General features: G+C 49.8%; 1 protein-coding gene across 2 annotated transcripts in view; it reads left to right on the top strand.

Annotated features, from left to right (window-relative positions):
* LOC308376570 (E3 ubiquitin-protein ligase SMURF2-like) overlaps positions 1-16,565 on the top strand; it is a 65,899-nt gene that overhangs the window by 15,703 nt on the left and 33,631 nt on the right. For both annotated transcript variants that reach the window (XM_080852949.1, XM_080852948.1), the window contains exons 2-4: positions 8,126-8,164; positions 9,228-9,336; positions 14,000-14,133. In XM_080852949.1, coding sequence (XP_080709075.1) covers positions 8,126-8,164; positions 9,228-9,336; positions 14,000-14,133 — 282 coding nt within the window. The remainder of the gene's footprint in view (positions 1-8,125; positions 8,165-9,227; positions 9,337-13,999; positions 14,134-16,565) is intronic.

Raw genomic sequence — 16,565 nt, 5'->3', positions numbered from 1 at the left:
CCTGTGCGTGTAGCAAGTTCGGTGGTGTCTTTATGCCAAGTCTCCATGACTCACAAAGAAACACTTGCACACTCACTCTTCATATGTCCGTCTACAGCCTCCCCACCCCCACCCCATGACAGCCCATGGTTCCATTCATGTGAGCAGCCCAGCAGGGTGTGTTTGTGGAAACAAAAGGCAGCCTTGGATTGACCTGTTTTTTTTTGCACTGGGGCATCGCTGCACAGTGCCCCTCCCCCTACCGCCCTGCTTCCCCCCACCCTACTCCACCTGATGACCCGGTCGGAGCGCCGTGCATTAGACAATCTCACGCACTTCATGTTTCATTTAATTTCTTCCTGCTCGGCCGGTGGGCTACTTCCCTCCTGACGGGGAAAACCCAATCCTCCTCTGCATCTGATCACGTAGAGTCGCACACTGAGCCTCTTTGACCCCCTTAGTGTTTTTAAAAGCATGTGTGGGGTACATGGTTCCATGGCAACGATTGTCTTTCAAGAGCACAGAGGGCCTAGCTGTGTAATGCTTGTTGCCAGTCTTCCTCTGTTGAAGGTTAATGCTGCTGGAAATGTTATCTCTCCTGGTCACAGTTGGTTTGCTGTAGATGATTCTTTGGCAGCCATCATAGCCTAGCCTGTGGAATTCAAGAGACCCCTTCACTCCTCAGTGGCTTGTGGTTAATGCTAGGCGTTTAGCACTGGTGTTTAAATATCATCTGGAAAGGCAGGCAGGGGGGACTGATGCATCACTAAAGCCATATGTCAAAGGTCAAAGGCCATAAGTCAGTCACAGTGTGGCAGGGCTAGACACCAGGCTACGGTCCTAGCTTTTTAACAGAAGTAATTCAGGTGCGCCGGTCAGACTAGTGAAACAGGATCCCTGTGTGTCACTACTTCTCCCTCTCAGAAGTGGAATATTTCCTCGTTAACAGCCCTGCCCGACCGCAGTGTTTACCAACCATAACACAGCCCCAGTGCCGACAGTCTAATTCATGCTAATTCATGGCTCATTGGTAATGGACAAATGTAATGGGATATCTGTGTAGCATGTTGTGTAGCAAAGCTAATTGTTGGTTTTGCTGCCACAAAGCAGCACAGTGTAAACTCTCACTTGGGGCCGAGAGGCTTGAGCGTTGCATGCTTTCGTTTCGTTCCCTCTTTCGCAATACTGAAAGTTTTCGGGACCATTTGGAGAGATATCACATTTAGACAGCCGTGTAAACATGCAACCCTCCTTGTCCTTCCAGATGGGTGTCAACATGGAGGGATGTTATTCATCAACATTTTTTTGCAAGGAAGGAAAAGACGACACTACTCCGTTAACTCATGCGGTCCCTGGCCCTACTTGTTCGATTGACTTCAGGAGACACAAAACATGGGAAAAACCCCTGATGGGGAAACTTAAAAGCGCTATCTAAAGAAATGATCTCAACTCTGATACACTCCAGCAGCAGTTTTGTTTTTTCTTCCTTTTTTTATCTTGGTTATCTTGCTATAGGGTAGTTAGTCACAGACTTAAGAACGAGCGACTGAGCCTTTGTTCTGTTGCTATGGTAGTGTCATAACACCACCGCTGTGGCTGTGAGCTCCAGTCTTCCACTCTAGTGGATCAGCAGTCTCACTCTCCCCCCCCCCCCCCCCGTGTGTCTGTGTGTGTGTGTGTGTACAACAGGCACATATTATTTCTACTCCTTCATGTGTACCTTATTGATTGCAGGTGAAGCTTAGCTCCTCAACGGTCCTCAGCCCTCAGTACCCCTCCCCCACCTCAGTAACTTTGTGTGGCCTCGCAGTCTCAATGGAATTACTCCTCACTGAGCCGGAGCCTCACCCCTTACGTCTGACCTCTGCCAAGGGATTAGCGGAGCCTCTACTAAATGCAGTGAGAGAGAAACGATTCATTGTCAGGCGTTGGCATGATGTAGGCTAAAAGCTAGCCAAAAGCTATATTGGTGGATTATTCATCCAAGGGTGGGGGAAGGGAAGTGTGGACCACACCTGAAGATGGTATGGGGTGCTGACCTTACCATGACCTCTCTCACCTTGACCTCTGCTCTTGAGGTTTAGTGTAACAAGGGATTTGGTCCTTAGCCTACTCGGGGGTGATCCTTGTCAACAGCTTCCTAATGCTCTCGCTGGAGTTGCCACTCTTTCTTCAGGATAAGAGGTGACCTAATTATTCTGGCTCGAAACGGGACGAGTCTAGCTTGGAGAATCTTGTAAAAATCTGTAGCCATATAGTCTTTTATGCTCCTTGCCAAAGGGAGATTCTTCTGTTAAACACTCAGGCCATTAACCCATGGTTGGGTTCAATCCTGGACATGTCGGGGTGAGGAGTTCAGACAGCCATCAATAATGCAGATTGTTTGAGTGTGTTAAAATCGGGGCCGTTGCTTGTCCCTCGGCATCATTTGGGCATTAGTGTGGTGTTTCCCCACACTAGCTGTCAGACCTGGGGGGGGGGGGGGGTTACGGGATGCGGGTGTGCCCAATTTACCCAACCCCCTCTTTAAAAATCTCCGGGTCATACAGAGTTTAGCATGCCAGGCCATGGCCGCTCCAGATATGCCCAAGTGCTCAACACCATCTGTTATCTTGCCCAAGCTTTGTGAGGAATGTAGGCTAATTTGTGTGTGTGTGTGTCTGTGTTCACGCTTGTGTGTGAGGGAGTGAGAGCACATGTATCTGTTAACTCCTGAGGTGAGAGTGCTTTCTGCTTTCCTGCTTGCACTCACACACACTCACACACTCACACACACACACACACACACTTTCTCTCCAACGCACATGACTGGGCTGCGGTCCGTCTGCTGCGTCCACCATCTCCTGCACCATTCAGGGTAAACGCGGAATGGCCAGAAATAGAGTGTGTTTGGAACACAGACCATTTCTTGGAAATCTCAGCCTCAACCCTTAAATAGATTTGGCTTCTTCCTTGACTGAGAATGTGGAGGTGGAGGTGTCTTAGTTACCCGCAAACTCATGTCTTAATGCTGTCGTCATAACGACACTTTGTCATTGATCGCAATCTAACAGAGAACCACCTCATTACAACTGCGTTGTTGCGGCGGTAGGACAACTCAATACAATTAAGACCTTTTGTACGTTTTTCAAATGAACTGCTTACAAAAATGTTTTGATCATTTTGAGAGGGTCTTTTAGGAAAATGCAAGTTCATATCCTTTATGAACTCTCCCTCTCCCTGCCGTAGCCCTCCCCTGACCCCCCCCCCCCCCCACCTGCCGTCTCTACCACCCTGCAACCGAACCTTTTGCATTCAGAAAACCCTCATTGATATCCTCAGGAAAACTCCCCTTACTCGCAGCTGACACTAGAGAAGTGAGCAGGTAAGCCCATAATCCCCACTGCGTTTGGAAGCGTGAGCTACCTCCCTCCCTCCCTCCCTTCCTCGCTCAGCTGGTGGCCCATTCACCCAGTCTGAGGGCTCACTCATGCCCAGGGACGGAGAGACCCAAGGCGGCCCCCCACCTCCCGTACTTGCAGACAGTCGCCCTCTGACATTCTGGCCAGTGTCTGATGATTGACCATCAACGAGTGCTGATGTATATCAAAGGGCTGCTTGTAGAATCTTGTGTACGAGCGTTGATCCGTGATGCCTCTTCTATACATTGAAACTTTGGGCTGCTAAAGTCCACAGGACAAGCATTGTGAGTTTCCTGGCCATGGGGCCATCGAGATGTCTTCTGTAATTAGCCCGTGCCTGTCACGATCCCCTTTGCTCCTGTCACAGTTTGGCTCGGGTCAGCGTTCTGATTGTCATGTTGTGATTTCGTCCGCTAGCCTGTGTAATTTGGTTGCTCGGTTGCCCTTGCTGAATTTTACGACCTCCATTTGGCTAGCGTGTCCTGAGCCACCCATGTAATTTAGGTCCCGGCTCTGGTCTGTTCTCCTCTCCCTCTCTCTCCCAGGCGTTTCCAGTTGGACTGGCCGTCTCCAGTAGGCCTGGAGCTTCACTGAAGGAGCTCTGAACCTGAAAGGTCTCGCCAGCCAGCCAGCCAGCCAGCCAGCCATCCAGTCAGCCAGCCAGCCCACACAATACTTGTGCAGCCATACTCCAGTCTTCTCTGGACGCCCTGGTCCATCTTTGTGTTGGAATTGTGAAATGATTGGAGTGGTGAACCAGACTGTTCAGAACTTTGCCCTCGAGGCTTGCTTTTGAAAATGTCCCTTCGTAAGCCGTGTTTTTTTTGTGTATGGTTGTGCGTGAGTCTGCGAGTCTGTGTATGTGTGAAACTTGGGGGGCCCCTAGTCTGGCACCTTCGTTCTCTCTTACGCTCGCTCTCACACCTCTCAGTTTCTGTCTGTCTCTCTTTCTCTCGTTCTCTCACCTCTCTGCGTCTTTCTGTCTCTTTCTCTCGTTCTCCATCTCCCTTGTGTGTTCCCTGAGGCTGGGTGTGACTCGAGAACTGTGCACTGGTAAATTATTCAGATATGAAGTGAGTGTTTCCTATCATTGTGCCTCCGTTACGAGGCCCAGTAAACATGTCAAAGAGCGGGGCGCACAGCCCATCAACTCCGACATGTTGAAGACCCTCGCCAGCCGCCCCGACTGTGGAGAGGAAAAAGTGGGATTGTGGGAATGGAAAGTGTCCCGCCACCTGTTCCTCACCTCTAGTAAAAAAAATGGGCGCAATGAAACGGCAGCTAGTGTGAAGGTTGGAATGGGGAGAGGGATGGGTTTGGGTCGGAATGGGGAGAGGGGTTGGATTGGGGTCGGAATGGGGAGAGGGGTTGGGTTTGGGTCTGAATGGGGAGTGGGGTGGTGGTGGTTAGAGGTACGTTGGAGCGCTAACATTCTAAGGTGACCAGCAGCAGCAGCAGCAGCAGCAGCAGCAGTAGTAGTAGTGGGGCAGGTGGTAGATTTACCAGGGTTCAAGCAGGGGCATGGGTGCCCCTGCTAGTGTTACACTTGCAACCTGGTGGGTGGTATTGATTTATGTTAAACTTGGTTCAAATTACGTCTGAATGTCATTTGTCATCAGCGTCAGTTTACTTGTGCGTCCCAGTAATATTCCAGGTGTTCCGATCAATGGAACCTGTTCTGTTCTAAAAAGGGTAGGCCATCCGAGGTGACAACAAGGCCGACAGTCACACAGCAAGAAATGAGTCCTCTGATTGAACTCTGAACTTCTGTCTGGACATTGTGTTGCATTTGTCATCTGGTGCCTTAGTGTTCCGCCTAAGAGAGGGTAAAGGGTGAATCCCAGGTGGAGGTAGTAAGGGGTCTCCACTCCTCGCTTTCTCATCTGTGAGCGCTGCCTCCCACCAGTTCCCGGCCACAGACTCGCTCCAGACGGCCGTGGTGCCAGCAGGAGGAATCTCCCTCAACCCTTCCAAGAACTGCAGGACCTGTCATAGCTGATTAGGCAAAGGGGAGAGTTACTGGTTAGAAAAAACGCACACACACACACACACTGACAGCACATCTGCCTCATTGAAAATCCTACGCAAATAAAAATCACCTTGTGTGAAATCGCAGCAATGCCCTGTTCTGTTGGAAAACTTCAAGCCATTAAAAAGAGACTGTGGAAAACATGTGACTGCGGATGTCCTTGTATTTTAGTCAGACATCTGCGACCACATCCAGTCAGGGTCCATCAGAGAGCCTCAGCCTAATCGTAATCATCATCATCGTGATCATCATCATCATCCTCGCTCGTTGGACGCAGTTCTTTTCTGCGGCCCACAGGCGCTCTCGCTGCGCAGTGTTGCTGGGTGTGTTCTCTTCCTTTTGTTTTATGTGCAGTTTTGATAGTTCCTTTAAGTCATAAGCTCGGGGTTTTCCAAGAAAACCGCCAGCGCCTGTGCCCCGTCGTAAATGCCAAGGTCTGTAGGAAAGCTCTTAAATCCCGCTTGCAGTGAGTGCGGGACCAGACTCCGCTAACTCGAGTGGAGTCCCCTTGAGTGGCGCGATTTCCCCCCTTTCGCGGCGGCGTGGTAACGGGGCCCTCTCAGCCTCCTCTGCCCCTCAGGCCCGGGGTTTGATGTGCAGCTTTTACAAGATTCTCTCTCGCTTTCACTTTCACAGTCGTCCCGTACTTGAGGAGAAACGAAAGCAGGGGCTTGGAATAGTTGGTGAGGGGTGGGTCAGGTCTTTTTTTTTTCGGAGAGGAGAGCCTGTGCTGTGTGTAGTGTGCCTGTGTGTGTTTTGAAGAGTGTGTGTGCAGACATCAGTTATCCCTGTCGGCTGGTGCCACAGATGGTCATTAACCTTTTTTTTTTCTTTGATGGGAAGCACATGGTCAAGAGGAGCCACCCATCTTCACACACACACACACACACACACACACACACACACACACACACACACACACACACACACACACACATTGACCCGCCTCCAATATACATTTTGGACTATCCATCTCCTTCTGTCTGGAACCTCTCTGCGTGGACAGCACAGGAGGTCAGGCTGTTTGACCCAGTCTACTGACCCCCCCCGCACCCAACCCCCTCTGTCTCTGTCTTCCATATCCTCCTGTCCTCTGGCTCTGACGGAGCGGAGCAACTGCGGCCCCTCCTCTCACCCCTGCGGTCAGGAATGTCTCACCACGGAGCTCCCAGTCAGCACAAGGAGCCCCACGATGACCATGCCACCGTCCACTGACGCACTTCTTTCCCATTGCCAGCGCATCATAATCACTAGCTGGCATGCGTGGTTGGCAGAGGTTGGTGTAGTCGCTGATGCCTCTCCACCCCCCTCACCCACCCCTCCGGCTCTAAGGTTCTTCCTGGAGTGTCCAGTCCTGCCCCCCCCTCAGAAGGGGACTATTCTCCTAGAGGGAGGCAGCTGGCGTGGCAGATACCTGTGCCTCCACAACCCCCCCGCCCCCCCCGCCCCAAACCCTGTCAGGAAGTGATATTTGACTCTCATCTAGATGCTTGCGCACACACACACAGGCGCACACTCTGAGTCACCCTCCGAGTCGTCTGGAACGAGAGCGTGGCCCCAGCGCCGTGGCGATAAGACACAGATAAGGCACGGAGGCTGCTGAGCCAAAGGCACCCGCTGCTCTGCCGAGAAATTAGTGTGCAGTGAGCATCGGGTTTCCTGAGTAGCGTCACACACACGCACGCACCCCGCCCCCCCCATACACACACACACACACAATCTCATCCCTTTTCAGGGTCTCCGAGCTTTACGAAATGTGCCAGCTGTTTGAGAGCGGTCACGCTGCAGCTGCTGTAGGAACTGAAAGGGGCCGGGGCGGCGAGGCTAAGGCTGAGGAACGGAGCCGGACAGCCATCGTTAAACCGCCCGGCCCAACACCCCGGCTGCGCCTGCTCAGATCACACCCGGCACAGGAAACCAGGTGGCGGCAGCGGCCCTCCTTAACTTAACTGTGCATCGACCAGCTCCACATCAGCTTATCACCCAAATAAGTGGCAGTAATAAAAAAGGGGGTGACATTCGGTATTACCTGCTGACAGCTCTCATGATTTACGATTGCTGATGATTTGCCAGCTCTGTGTGTGTGCGTGTGTACGTGTGTGTGTTCTGGCTTACCCACCAACATGTGAGGACACACACCCATCACCTGCTGTTTAAGCTAATCATTAACACCAAGTTGGCCAGCACCCCGTAGCGTTTCGGTTTTTAAAAAGTCTAGTAGCGTGGCTACTTAGTTCTCCGTGGCGCTCCATGGTCAGCTGCTGCTGCTAGTGCAGCGTCAGGAGGTTCCTTCCTGAGAGCCTTTTGTGTATCAGCAAGGGATTTGCACCTCAGACCGGCCCTCAGGAATGTCTGCGGACATTTTACATGGAGGCAAACAGCATCCCACAGCTTCTGGGTGACACAAGGGCGGTTTAGGTTTGGGCATCCGCGGGCTTAACACCACACGTTGGCCTCAGGGGACGTTAAATTAAACCGTGGCAAAAATGTTGAAGAAAAACTAAACGTCTAGAGTTACAAAACGGAGTAACTATTTAAAAAAATAAAAAATAAAAAAAACCTAGAGGAATGTAATTTTCAAAAATAGTGATGCGCTACATGTGAAGTGCTGTTTGTGAACGTCAACTTGTGGTGTCTCAGAATGTTTCCTGACAGGATGCTGCCATGTTTGCTGCATTTACACGCTTCTCATATGTCTCTTCTTTTTCCCTTGCAGTCCTTTGTGCGAAGAACTTGTCAAAGAAGGACTTCTTCCGTAAGTTAATTTTGCAATGTTTTACCAAAAAAAATCCATTTTAATTTCCTTCACATACTTTCTCATTTTAAATTTTTTTTCATTTTATTTATTAGCCTTAATTATACTTGTCCTCACCTTTTTAAAACCTTGACATTTTTAGTTTTCGCATCATAAATAAACCTCTTTCAACTGTAAAGAGTAAAGGGTTAAAACGAATCTTAAAGGGTTAAGGAGCTCTGTGTACTCCTTCTCTGGGTAGGAGTCTATCCGCTTGAGTGAATCTGACGATCAGATATAGAGTTTCGCCATGCAAGACAAGGAGTCTACACAAAAGGACAACCTCTTCTCGTGAAGCGTGTGCGTTGCATGTTGCGTTTTTTACGTGCAGTTGTGCACTGAGCGGCCTTAAAGCATATAATTAGCCTGGATCACGGCTCCTCTCCATTATGTAATATGGAAGGGGAAACGGAGCCAGTGACTAATAAATAAAGTATGGGATGTTGCGTCACAAGTTAAAGAGAAATGTAGCTGAGCAGTAATCCTCATTGTGACTCATCGGATTTTAGGAGTTGTAGACAGCTGTAGGTTTTCATATCATGTCTATGTATCTTTCCTTTTTTTCTCTCTGTCTATTTCTCTCTCACACACACACACACATACACACATACACACATATACACACACACACACACACAGTCAACAATTATGGCCCTGGCTGGAAAGCCCCTGAAATGGAGCCAGTTGTGCAGGTGAATGTGAATGAACAGGTCAGACCTGTGTTCAGACATACACAAACGTGCAGTTTCGTAGCCGGAGGGACAGAGGTCTACCACCAACTCTCAAATAGCACAATAGCACCCCACCCCACACACACACACACACCCTAACCCCATACATACACACACAAACCCTACCCCCATAGATACATACATACACACACCGTACCCCCTCTGATATTTCCTATCTGTCATTTCCCTGTGTTTTGAAACATCAGCTAATTTACCTGTATCCATGATGCCACTAGCCTCTTGGCAGATCATGCTTTGGTATGAACATCCATGAGCTTGCTTTTCTGTCTCAGGCCTACCTGACCCATTCGCCAAAGTCGTCGTTGACGGATCCGGGCAATGCCACTCAACGGACACAGTTAGGAACACACTGGACCCCAAGTGGAATCAACATTATGACCTGTAAGACCCATCTCCAAAAGCTCGATTTCTTTTCCTGTGCCATCTCTGTGCAAACTGTTTGCATGCTAATGTATAAATCCATGACATGCAGGTAAGCGTGGTTACCCCATATTTCTGTTTACAGGAACCTAGTTATGTTCCTGGCTCTTGGTTTTGAAAGGAGAACTTGGTGGCCCTGCCCTGTACACCACAACCAAACCCACTATTGTGTTCTCACCACCATGTGTTCTGAATGTTCCTGGTTTTGAGTTCCACTTTATTTTCAGAGAAATAAGCACGCGGGCCGGAAAGACTCCACTGGCTGTGGACTTTCACATGAGCAACAGCTAAGGAAAGCAACAAAAAAAAACTGAGTAGCGTTGTTTTGGCTTTCCGCCACCCAGGAACAGATTTGAACAATTCCGACAGCGCACTCGACTGTAGAGTTACATCATTAATTAGGAAAAGAAAGGCACAAAAAAGGCAAAACAAACATTGGGTTTGGCGGGAGTGGAGGCAGGATACACAGTAGATGTGCATTGCATCAACGCAAACTGCTCTGAGGGGATATCGCCGAGCTGTTTAGGTGTGTGTGTGTGTGTGGGTGTGTGGCTGGCTCCTGGAAATCAGTCTATTTCAGGATTAAATCACTTTGTTTTGTATTCTTCATCTATTGTTTTGTCCTTTTTTGCCTCTTTGCTGTTATAAGTCATTGAATTCAGATGTTTGGGTTTTACTTAATTTCTTTAACTAAAATGGAGCTTGAAGTTTAGAGTTATTTCTTTTTTGTGTTTTCATGATGAAAGCATGCTTGGATTGTTGTCAAAGCCCCCTAATTTTCCCTTAATCGCCCTCACAACACACACGCAGAAGATTTCATCGGATGAAAATCACTACCACTTACAAAACGCTGTCACAAAGTGCTCTTGAAATGAGAACAAGGCTTTAAGTTAATGTTGTACCGAAACAGCATTAACTAAAAGCCTTGAATCGAGGGAAAAGTTTACTCAAATTGCTAGTTAATTTCTTGCTCTTGAAATGAGAACATAGCTTTTAGTCAACGTCGTATTGCACGGAAATCCATACGGGCCAACTTAATGAGTGTATTTGTCAACGCTTTTTTTTACAGTTGTCTAATGAGTAGAGTGTGTGCCGCACATGGTTTTGTGCTCCTGTTTGCTTCCTTTGAGAAACTTGCATTGTTGTCCGCTCTCAGGCTGTGCTGATGCCCTGTGCGCCTGTTTGTCAGTCATCATAGATAGCACTGTAGTCGACGAGCAGCCGTCGCCATGGCGATCTCCATTGTAAACACGAGGCTGGAACATCTGGGATTGTTATGGTAATGAGTCGCAGATGAGCGAGAGTGAAGTTGCCAGGTGGAATTTTTGGAACGCCATGACATCATTTATGACAATGAGTTGCATAGGGCTCATTTTCACCGAAGCTTTTTAGTCTACAGTTAAAAGGCTTAGACTCTGTCTCCAAGCATCTATGTCATATTGCAGTGTTTATCTCGTCTTGGCTGTCAGCGCGACGAGTGTGTGTTAGCAGCCCGTAGCTTTTAGAACTGCAAGGGCTGACTCACTGTACACCGCCTCAAATGCTAGGAGCGCCTTCTGGAGGGAGGGAGGGAGGGGGGGTGGGGGTGGGGGACGTGCCGTACCAGTAACCCCTGACCTCCCCAGCTCAGCCATAGGAAATGGCTCGCATGCCAGGGATAGCAGATGGGGGCCCGGCGCCGGGCTGGTAGGATGTGAAGGCTACCGCTCGCTCCTCCAGTCCCAGCCCAGCTGGACGAGCTCAGCTCAGAGCAGCCTCCAGACTGGCCGCCTGGTCCTTCGGCCCTCCTGTCTCCCCACCACCAGCACGCAGACACACACGCTCACATGGGCTAGCTGCTACGCTAAGGCTAAGCGATTTAACATCCGTGGTGACTCATAGCGAGGGACTCGCCTCTCTAAGCACATGATGAGCATAGAGAAAACATATGGTCAGGGGATTTATTTATTTGAATTTTTTTTCTTTCCCCCCCCCCTCTTGCGTATCACTGGAAGCTTTCCATACTTGGTGTGCAAACATGGTATCCTGCCAATGGGTTAAGTGCAGAACGCATGGATTAATTAGCGCTTTGAGCTAACTTTTCCCTCGATTCATCCCCCTCTAAACATTTCGTCATGTAAAACGAAAACAACGATTCCACTCTGCTGCATCAGAGCATTGTACCTTTGGGGAATCCGCTGGGAACATCTGATTGGATCAGTGCAGAGGCCTGATGGGGACAAGCCTGTGATGTGCTTGAGCTCCCCCTGTTGTGCAAGTGTGTGTGTGTGTGTGTGTGTGTGTGTGTGTGTCGTACCAGATGTATAGTGGCAGATGTATGAAGTGTCTCACAACAGTTACATCAAAGCACCAGTTTATCGAGCAGACTGAACGTCATCTCACCTCCCCCCATCCTATCCCTCCACCTCTCCCCCTCACACCAAGAAAACCGAGAACAGGTGGCCTCTGTCCGTATCCCAGAAGGACTAGCAGATCGTGCCGTCTGGAGTATAGGGGAGGGGAGGTGTGTGTGTGTGTGTGTGTGTGTGTGTGTGTGTGTGAAATGTGCTGTCTCGCAGACACAAGGCGCTAATTAGTTTATTTTTGGCGTCATTTCACTTTGTGCTCTCCCTGGTCCGGCGGGCGCCAACTGGAGTGGGTAATGTCTCCCAGTATGCCATGTAGCTAGCCGGTCAACCCCCACCACCACCAAACACACACACACAATCTCACACACACTCTCTCTCACACACACACTCTCACACAGACACACGCACAGACGATTAGCCCTGGCATGCCAGAAGACATATGGATAATTACCATGTCGCTACATAACCACAGAGGTCAGTCTTATCGACTGTGTAAGATGTAGCAGTAATTCGGGGCAAATGAGCATGTGTGTCTGAAAGCCTATATACCCTCCAGCTCTGTTTTTGTGCGTTTGTGTGTGTGCGCGTGCGCGCATGTGTGTTGGGGCTTGTGAATGTAATGTGTATAATTAGGCAGATCTGCAGAGACATATAGATTTCCTTATTTCTCCTGTTGGCTTTATGGGCTGTGTGTGTGTGTGTGTGTGTGTGTGTGTGTGTTTGTGGAGTGAGGTAGTTTTCTTAACGTCTGGAGGGGCATTGCTAGCTGTAATAACTACCTTGCTTACATACCCTGAATCTGACGCATGCCAGCTTACCCATTAGCTCCTCTGGTGCTATTTCTCAGTCGTTTGGCCCTGCAGAACTGGTGGACTGCGCTGACAGTTCAGTTCACCCCCTTCCCCCACTCACCACCCGGCCCAACCGTCCACCAGACAGTTAGTCATTGTTTTGTCTGGATTTTCCATCGCTTGTTTTCCCAAACTTGATCTGTTTGCACCCCGCGTTAATCACCCCGCGCTTTGAATGGCAGAAGATTTTATTGGAATACTTAAGTTTTTAAAAAGTGGATTGACAAACAGTTTTATTTGAATACTTTTGTCTCACAACAAGGATTAAGAAAACTTTGTTAGTTCCCTTGTCCTGTTTACAGTTCAGCAAACAAAAGACAAGATGCAGACTTCATCGTGTAGGTATGCAAACCCTGATGGACCCAGACTTTATTAAGGTTTAAACACCGGCCTGTGTGCTGAGGGACCAAACGCTCCTCTTACGGCTGAACCACGTGCTCAGCTCCTCTCGTACGGTCATGGTTCTGATGCTCTGGAGGGGACGTGGGCAAAGTATCCAAATGTCCAGTTATAGTGCTGCAGCAGCAGAATTCCTGTCTGTGTCTGTGTGTGTGTGTCTGTGGTTAACTTCGGCCATGGTGTCTTTCCTGGCGGCGAGAGGATAACCTCCTCTAACTGACCCTATGCCATGGCCAGAGGTGTGTGTGCGTGTTTGTGGGGGCTGGTTTTGCTGGGAAAGCTGTAATTAGAGCTGTGTTGCGTGTTTACTGTAACTACTGACTGACGGTGGCCATTTTTCGCCTTTTTTATCGGGGTGTGTGTGTTTGTCTGTTTGTGTGTGTGTGTGTGTGTGTGTGTGTGTGTGTGTGTGTGTGTGTGTGTGTGTGAGTGCATGCATGTTGGGGAGGGGTGGTGTGGGGGGTTGTTGGTGAGACGTGATGTGGGGGACTTCCTCTGTAGTCATGGCGACTTGGCACGGTGCGGCATGGCGAGGAGAGGCAGGCAGACAGACGTGCATGTCAGACTGAATCCAAGTCACAGACAGACTTAACCACACGCTCGCCACAATGACGGGGCTAAAAGGAGAAGAGGAAAAAGCAGAAATAACACCTTACATTTGTGTGTGTGTGTACGTGTGTGTGTACATGCATTTGTGGTGGACTGTCTGGGGGACTGGCCAGCTATTATGCTTCTTGAAGTGTTAAACCAACTGAGGAACAAAGTTGACAACTTTTATTCTGACCCCCAGTCAGTCCTCCACAGTCTGATTGCTGTGAGATATAGAGGAACCTGCTACTGTTCTAGCCATGAACCTAACATTTAATATGCTTCAGATTATAATATAAATATTAAATATGATTTAATAATATTGTATACTTCAATAGTAATAAGAGATATTGTAGCAATGTAATAAATCATGGATGTATTAATGCGTACATTGCCTTTACATTTTTAAATGTATGTGTCGTGTTCATGTGTGTGCAGGTACATCGGTAAATCGGACTCCATCACCATCAGTGTGTGGAACCACAAGAAGATCCATAAGAAGCAGGGGGCCGGTTTCCTGGGTTGTGTGCGCCTCCTGTCCAACGCCATCAACCGCCTCAAAGACACTGGCTGTATGTCTACTCGTCAGTTCACTTTTATTCACTTTTATTCATTCAGAATAGACATGGTCTTAAAGTCCTTTACAGAGCCCAAGGCCTGAACCCCTCTAGCTCCTGTCTCTGTCTCTGTCTCTGTCTCTGTCTCTGTCTCTGTCTCTGTCTCTGTCTCTGTCTCTGTCTCTGTCTCTGTCTCTGTCTCTGTCTCTGTCTCTGTCTCTGTCTCTGTCTCTGTCTCTGTCTCTGTCTCTCTCTGTCTGTCTGTCTGTCTGTCTGTCTCTTTCTTTCTTTCTTTCTGTGTGTGTGTGTGTGTGTGTGTGTGTGTGTGTGTGTGTGTGTGTGTGTGTGTGTGTGTGTGTGGATAAACACCACGAGACTTGTGTGGACTCATGAGCATGACTGCACATCCGTCTCTTATGCAGACATCTAATTTTATATGGGCAGCTCAGAGTCCATATGGCCGGAGGAGCCGCAGAAATAAATAGGCCATAAAAGTGCTGTGTGCTTTATTTCCCCGGCGCTGCCTGCCTCCACCGGCCAGTCACAGCATCTGCCATTAACTTAGCTATTGATTGATGGCCATATGGATGTCTGGCACCGCTCCCCGTCTTCTCTCCCCGCATTCACCGATCCCTCCCCACCCGCCCCCTCCCCCCGGCTGGGCAGCTGGGGGTCGGGAGCCAGCCTGGCTGGCTGGGCACGGGGCGGCCGCTGTCGCCGTGGCCACGGTGCGCCAGAGGAGGCACCTGGGAGCCATGGCTCATCTGTGTGACGATGCCATCACAGAGGCGCCCCCCCCGCTCCCCGGAGGGCTCCAGCTGCCCCCAGACATCAGGAGTGGCCCCCGCCTCCACACCCCTCCCCCCTTTCCCCCGTGGATGGTGCCGACTGGCCCCCATGGCTCTCTGGGTCTGGGTGGGGGTTGGGGTTTTGGGTCAAGGCGTATAGGGCTCCAGGTGTTCATGTTGGTGTGTAGCACTTCTTTAACATCCTGTGCCATTTTCGTCTGTGAACGTTTCCTACGTCGGTGCTGAGTTAAGTGCAACAGCCAGCACGTCAGCCTTATGATGTCATGGCAGATGTGGCAGCTCGAGGCGTGCTCCGTTGCTGTGAAACCGCCGCCTTGCCGACAGCAATGATGCCACCACCTGAGCCCTCGCCGCGCAAGGCGGGTTTACACGACTGCACTGTGACAGACATATTTTCCACTACGTTACACTTCAATGTGGTTTTCTACCTTTTTTTTCTCTCCACACGATCGTCAAGATCATACACCTCTCTAACTACGTCCTCACAATATTTGTTCACGTCACACCATCTTATGTGGTGACTTCGTCTCTGCAGAAGGTAGCTGTGTGTGTGTGCGGGTTGTGTGCGGGTTTTTTCTTCTTCTTTTCTCTACACAGCACCACTCAAGTAATTATTTTTTTATACATGGCAAGAACAAGATGCTGGTGCATCTGGAGCTTAATGGTAGGTGTTGGATTTGGTTTGGTGGTTTGGAATGCAGACGTGCCTGCAGCCTGGCTGTGAGGTTCAGCCGGCCCCAGAGCCTTCTGCTGTTTTTAGCTCCGGCCACCACCATCACCACCGCCGCTGCTGCTGCTGCTGCTGCTGCTGCCATCTCCTGCCCGGCTGCCGCCACCGGCGTTTGCGGGGGCCGCAGGGGCCAGGAAGTGCGTCTAGCCGCAGCTCCTCTCCTCCCGGCTGCCATGGCCCTGTGGTCGCGCTCGCAGTGACAGCTGGCGGCCGCCGCATTTCCTCGAAGCTCGGCACGCAGCGAGCTAGCGAGTGGAGCGGAGCAGACATGCAAAGCGCCAGCAGATCTTTATCTCCCCTGACGATCTGAGTATCGCTGTCTGTGAGTTCCTCTCGCCTCCATTCATACAGACTCCGACTGTTCAGATACGTCTGCCCCTCTCGTTCTCTCTCGCTCTCTCTCTTGTCTCTCGCTCTCTCTCTCTCTCTCTCTCCCTCTCTCTCCCTCTCTGTCTCTGTTTCCCTATCTCTATTTGTCTCTCTCTTGCCCTCTCTCTGTCTTCTCATCTGTTCTCTCCTCACGTCTCAGCTGGCCTAAATTGGCACGTATCACCGTCCTCATCATCGCCATTGCAGGTATACGTCAGAGTCGTAGCCGTTAGGCCAACCGAAAATACACACGGCAGACTTCTCTTTCTTGTGGTTATATGCTTTCCTTTTCTGCTCCCCTCCCCCGCACCACACAACCTTTGTACTCATCTGTCTGTATTTGGGGCCCTTCGAAATGATCTTCAGATGTTTGCACACGGATTTGGTTACTTGTGTTTTTTTTTTTTTCTCTCTCTTCCTCCCCCGTCCACCTCCTCCTCCTCCTCCCTCTCCTCCTTTTAAACTGCTTACCATTCCAGCCGTGTAACCGTTACCCTGGCAGTGTTTAGTCTAGACATGCATCCTGAGTGGGATTCACA

The sequence above is a fragment of the Sprattus sprattus genome (genome assembly GCF_963457725.1).
Source record: "Sprattus sprattus genome assembly, chromosome: 1".
Taxonomy (NCBI): domain Eukaryota; kingdom Metazoa; phylum Chordata; class Actinopteri; order Clupeiformes; family Clupeidae; genus Sprattus; species Sprattus sprattus.
This window is presented reverse-complemented; position numbering and strand designations above follow the sequence as displayed.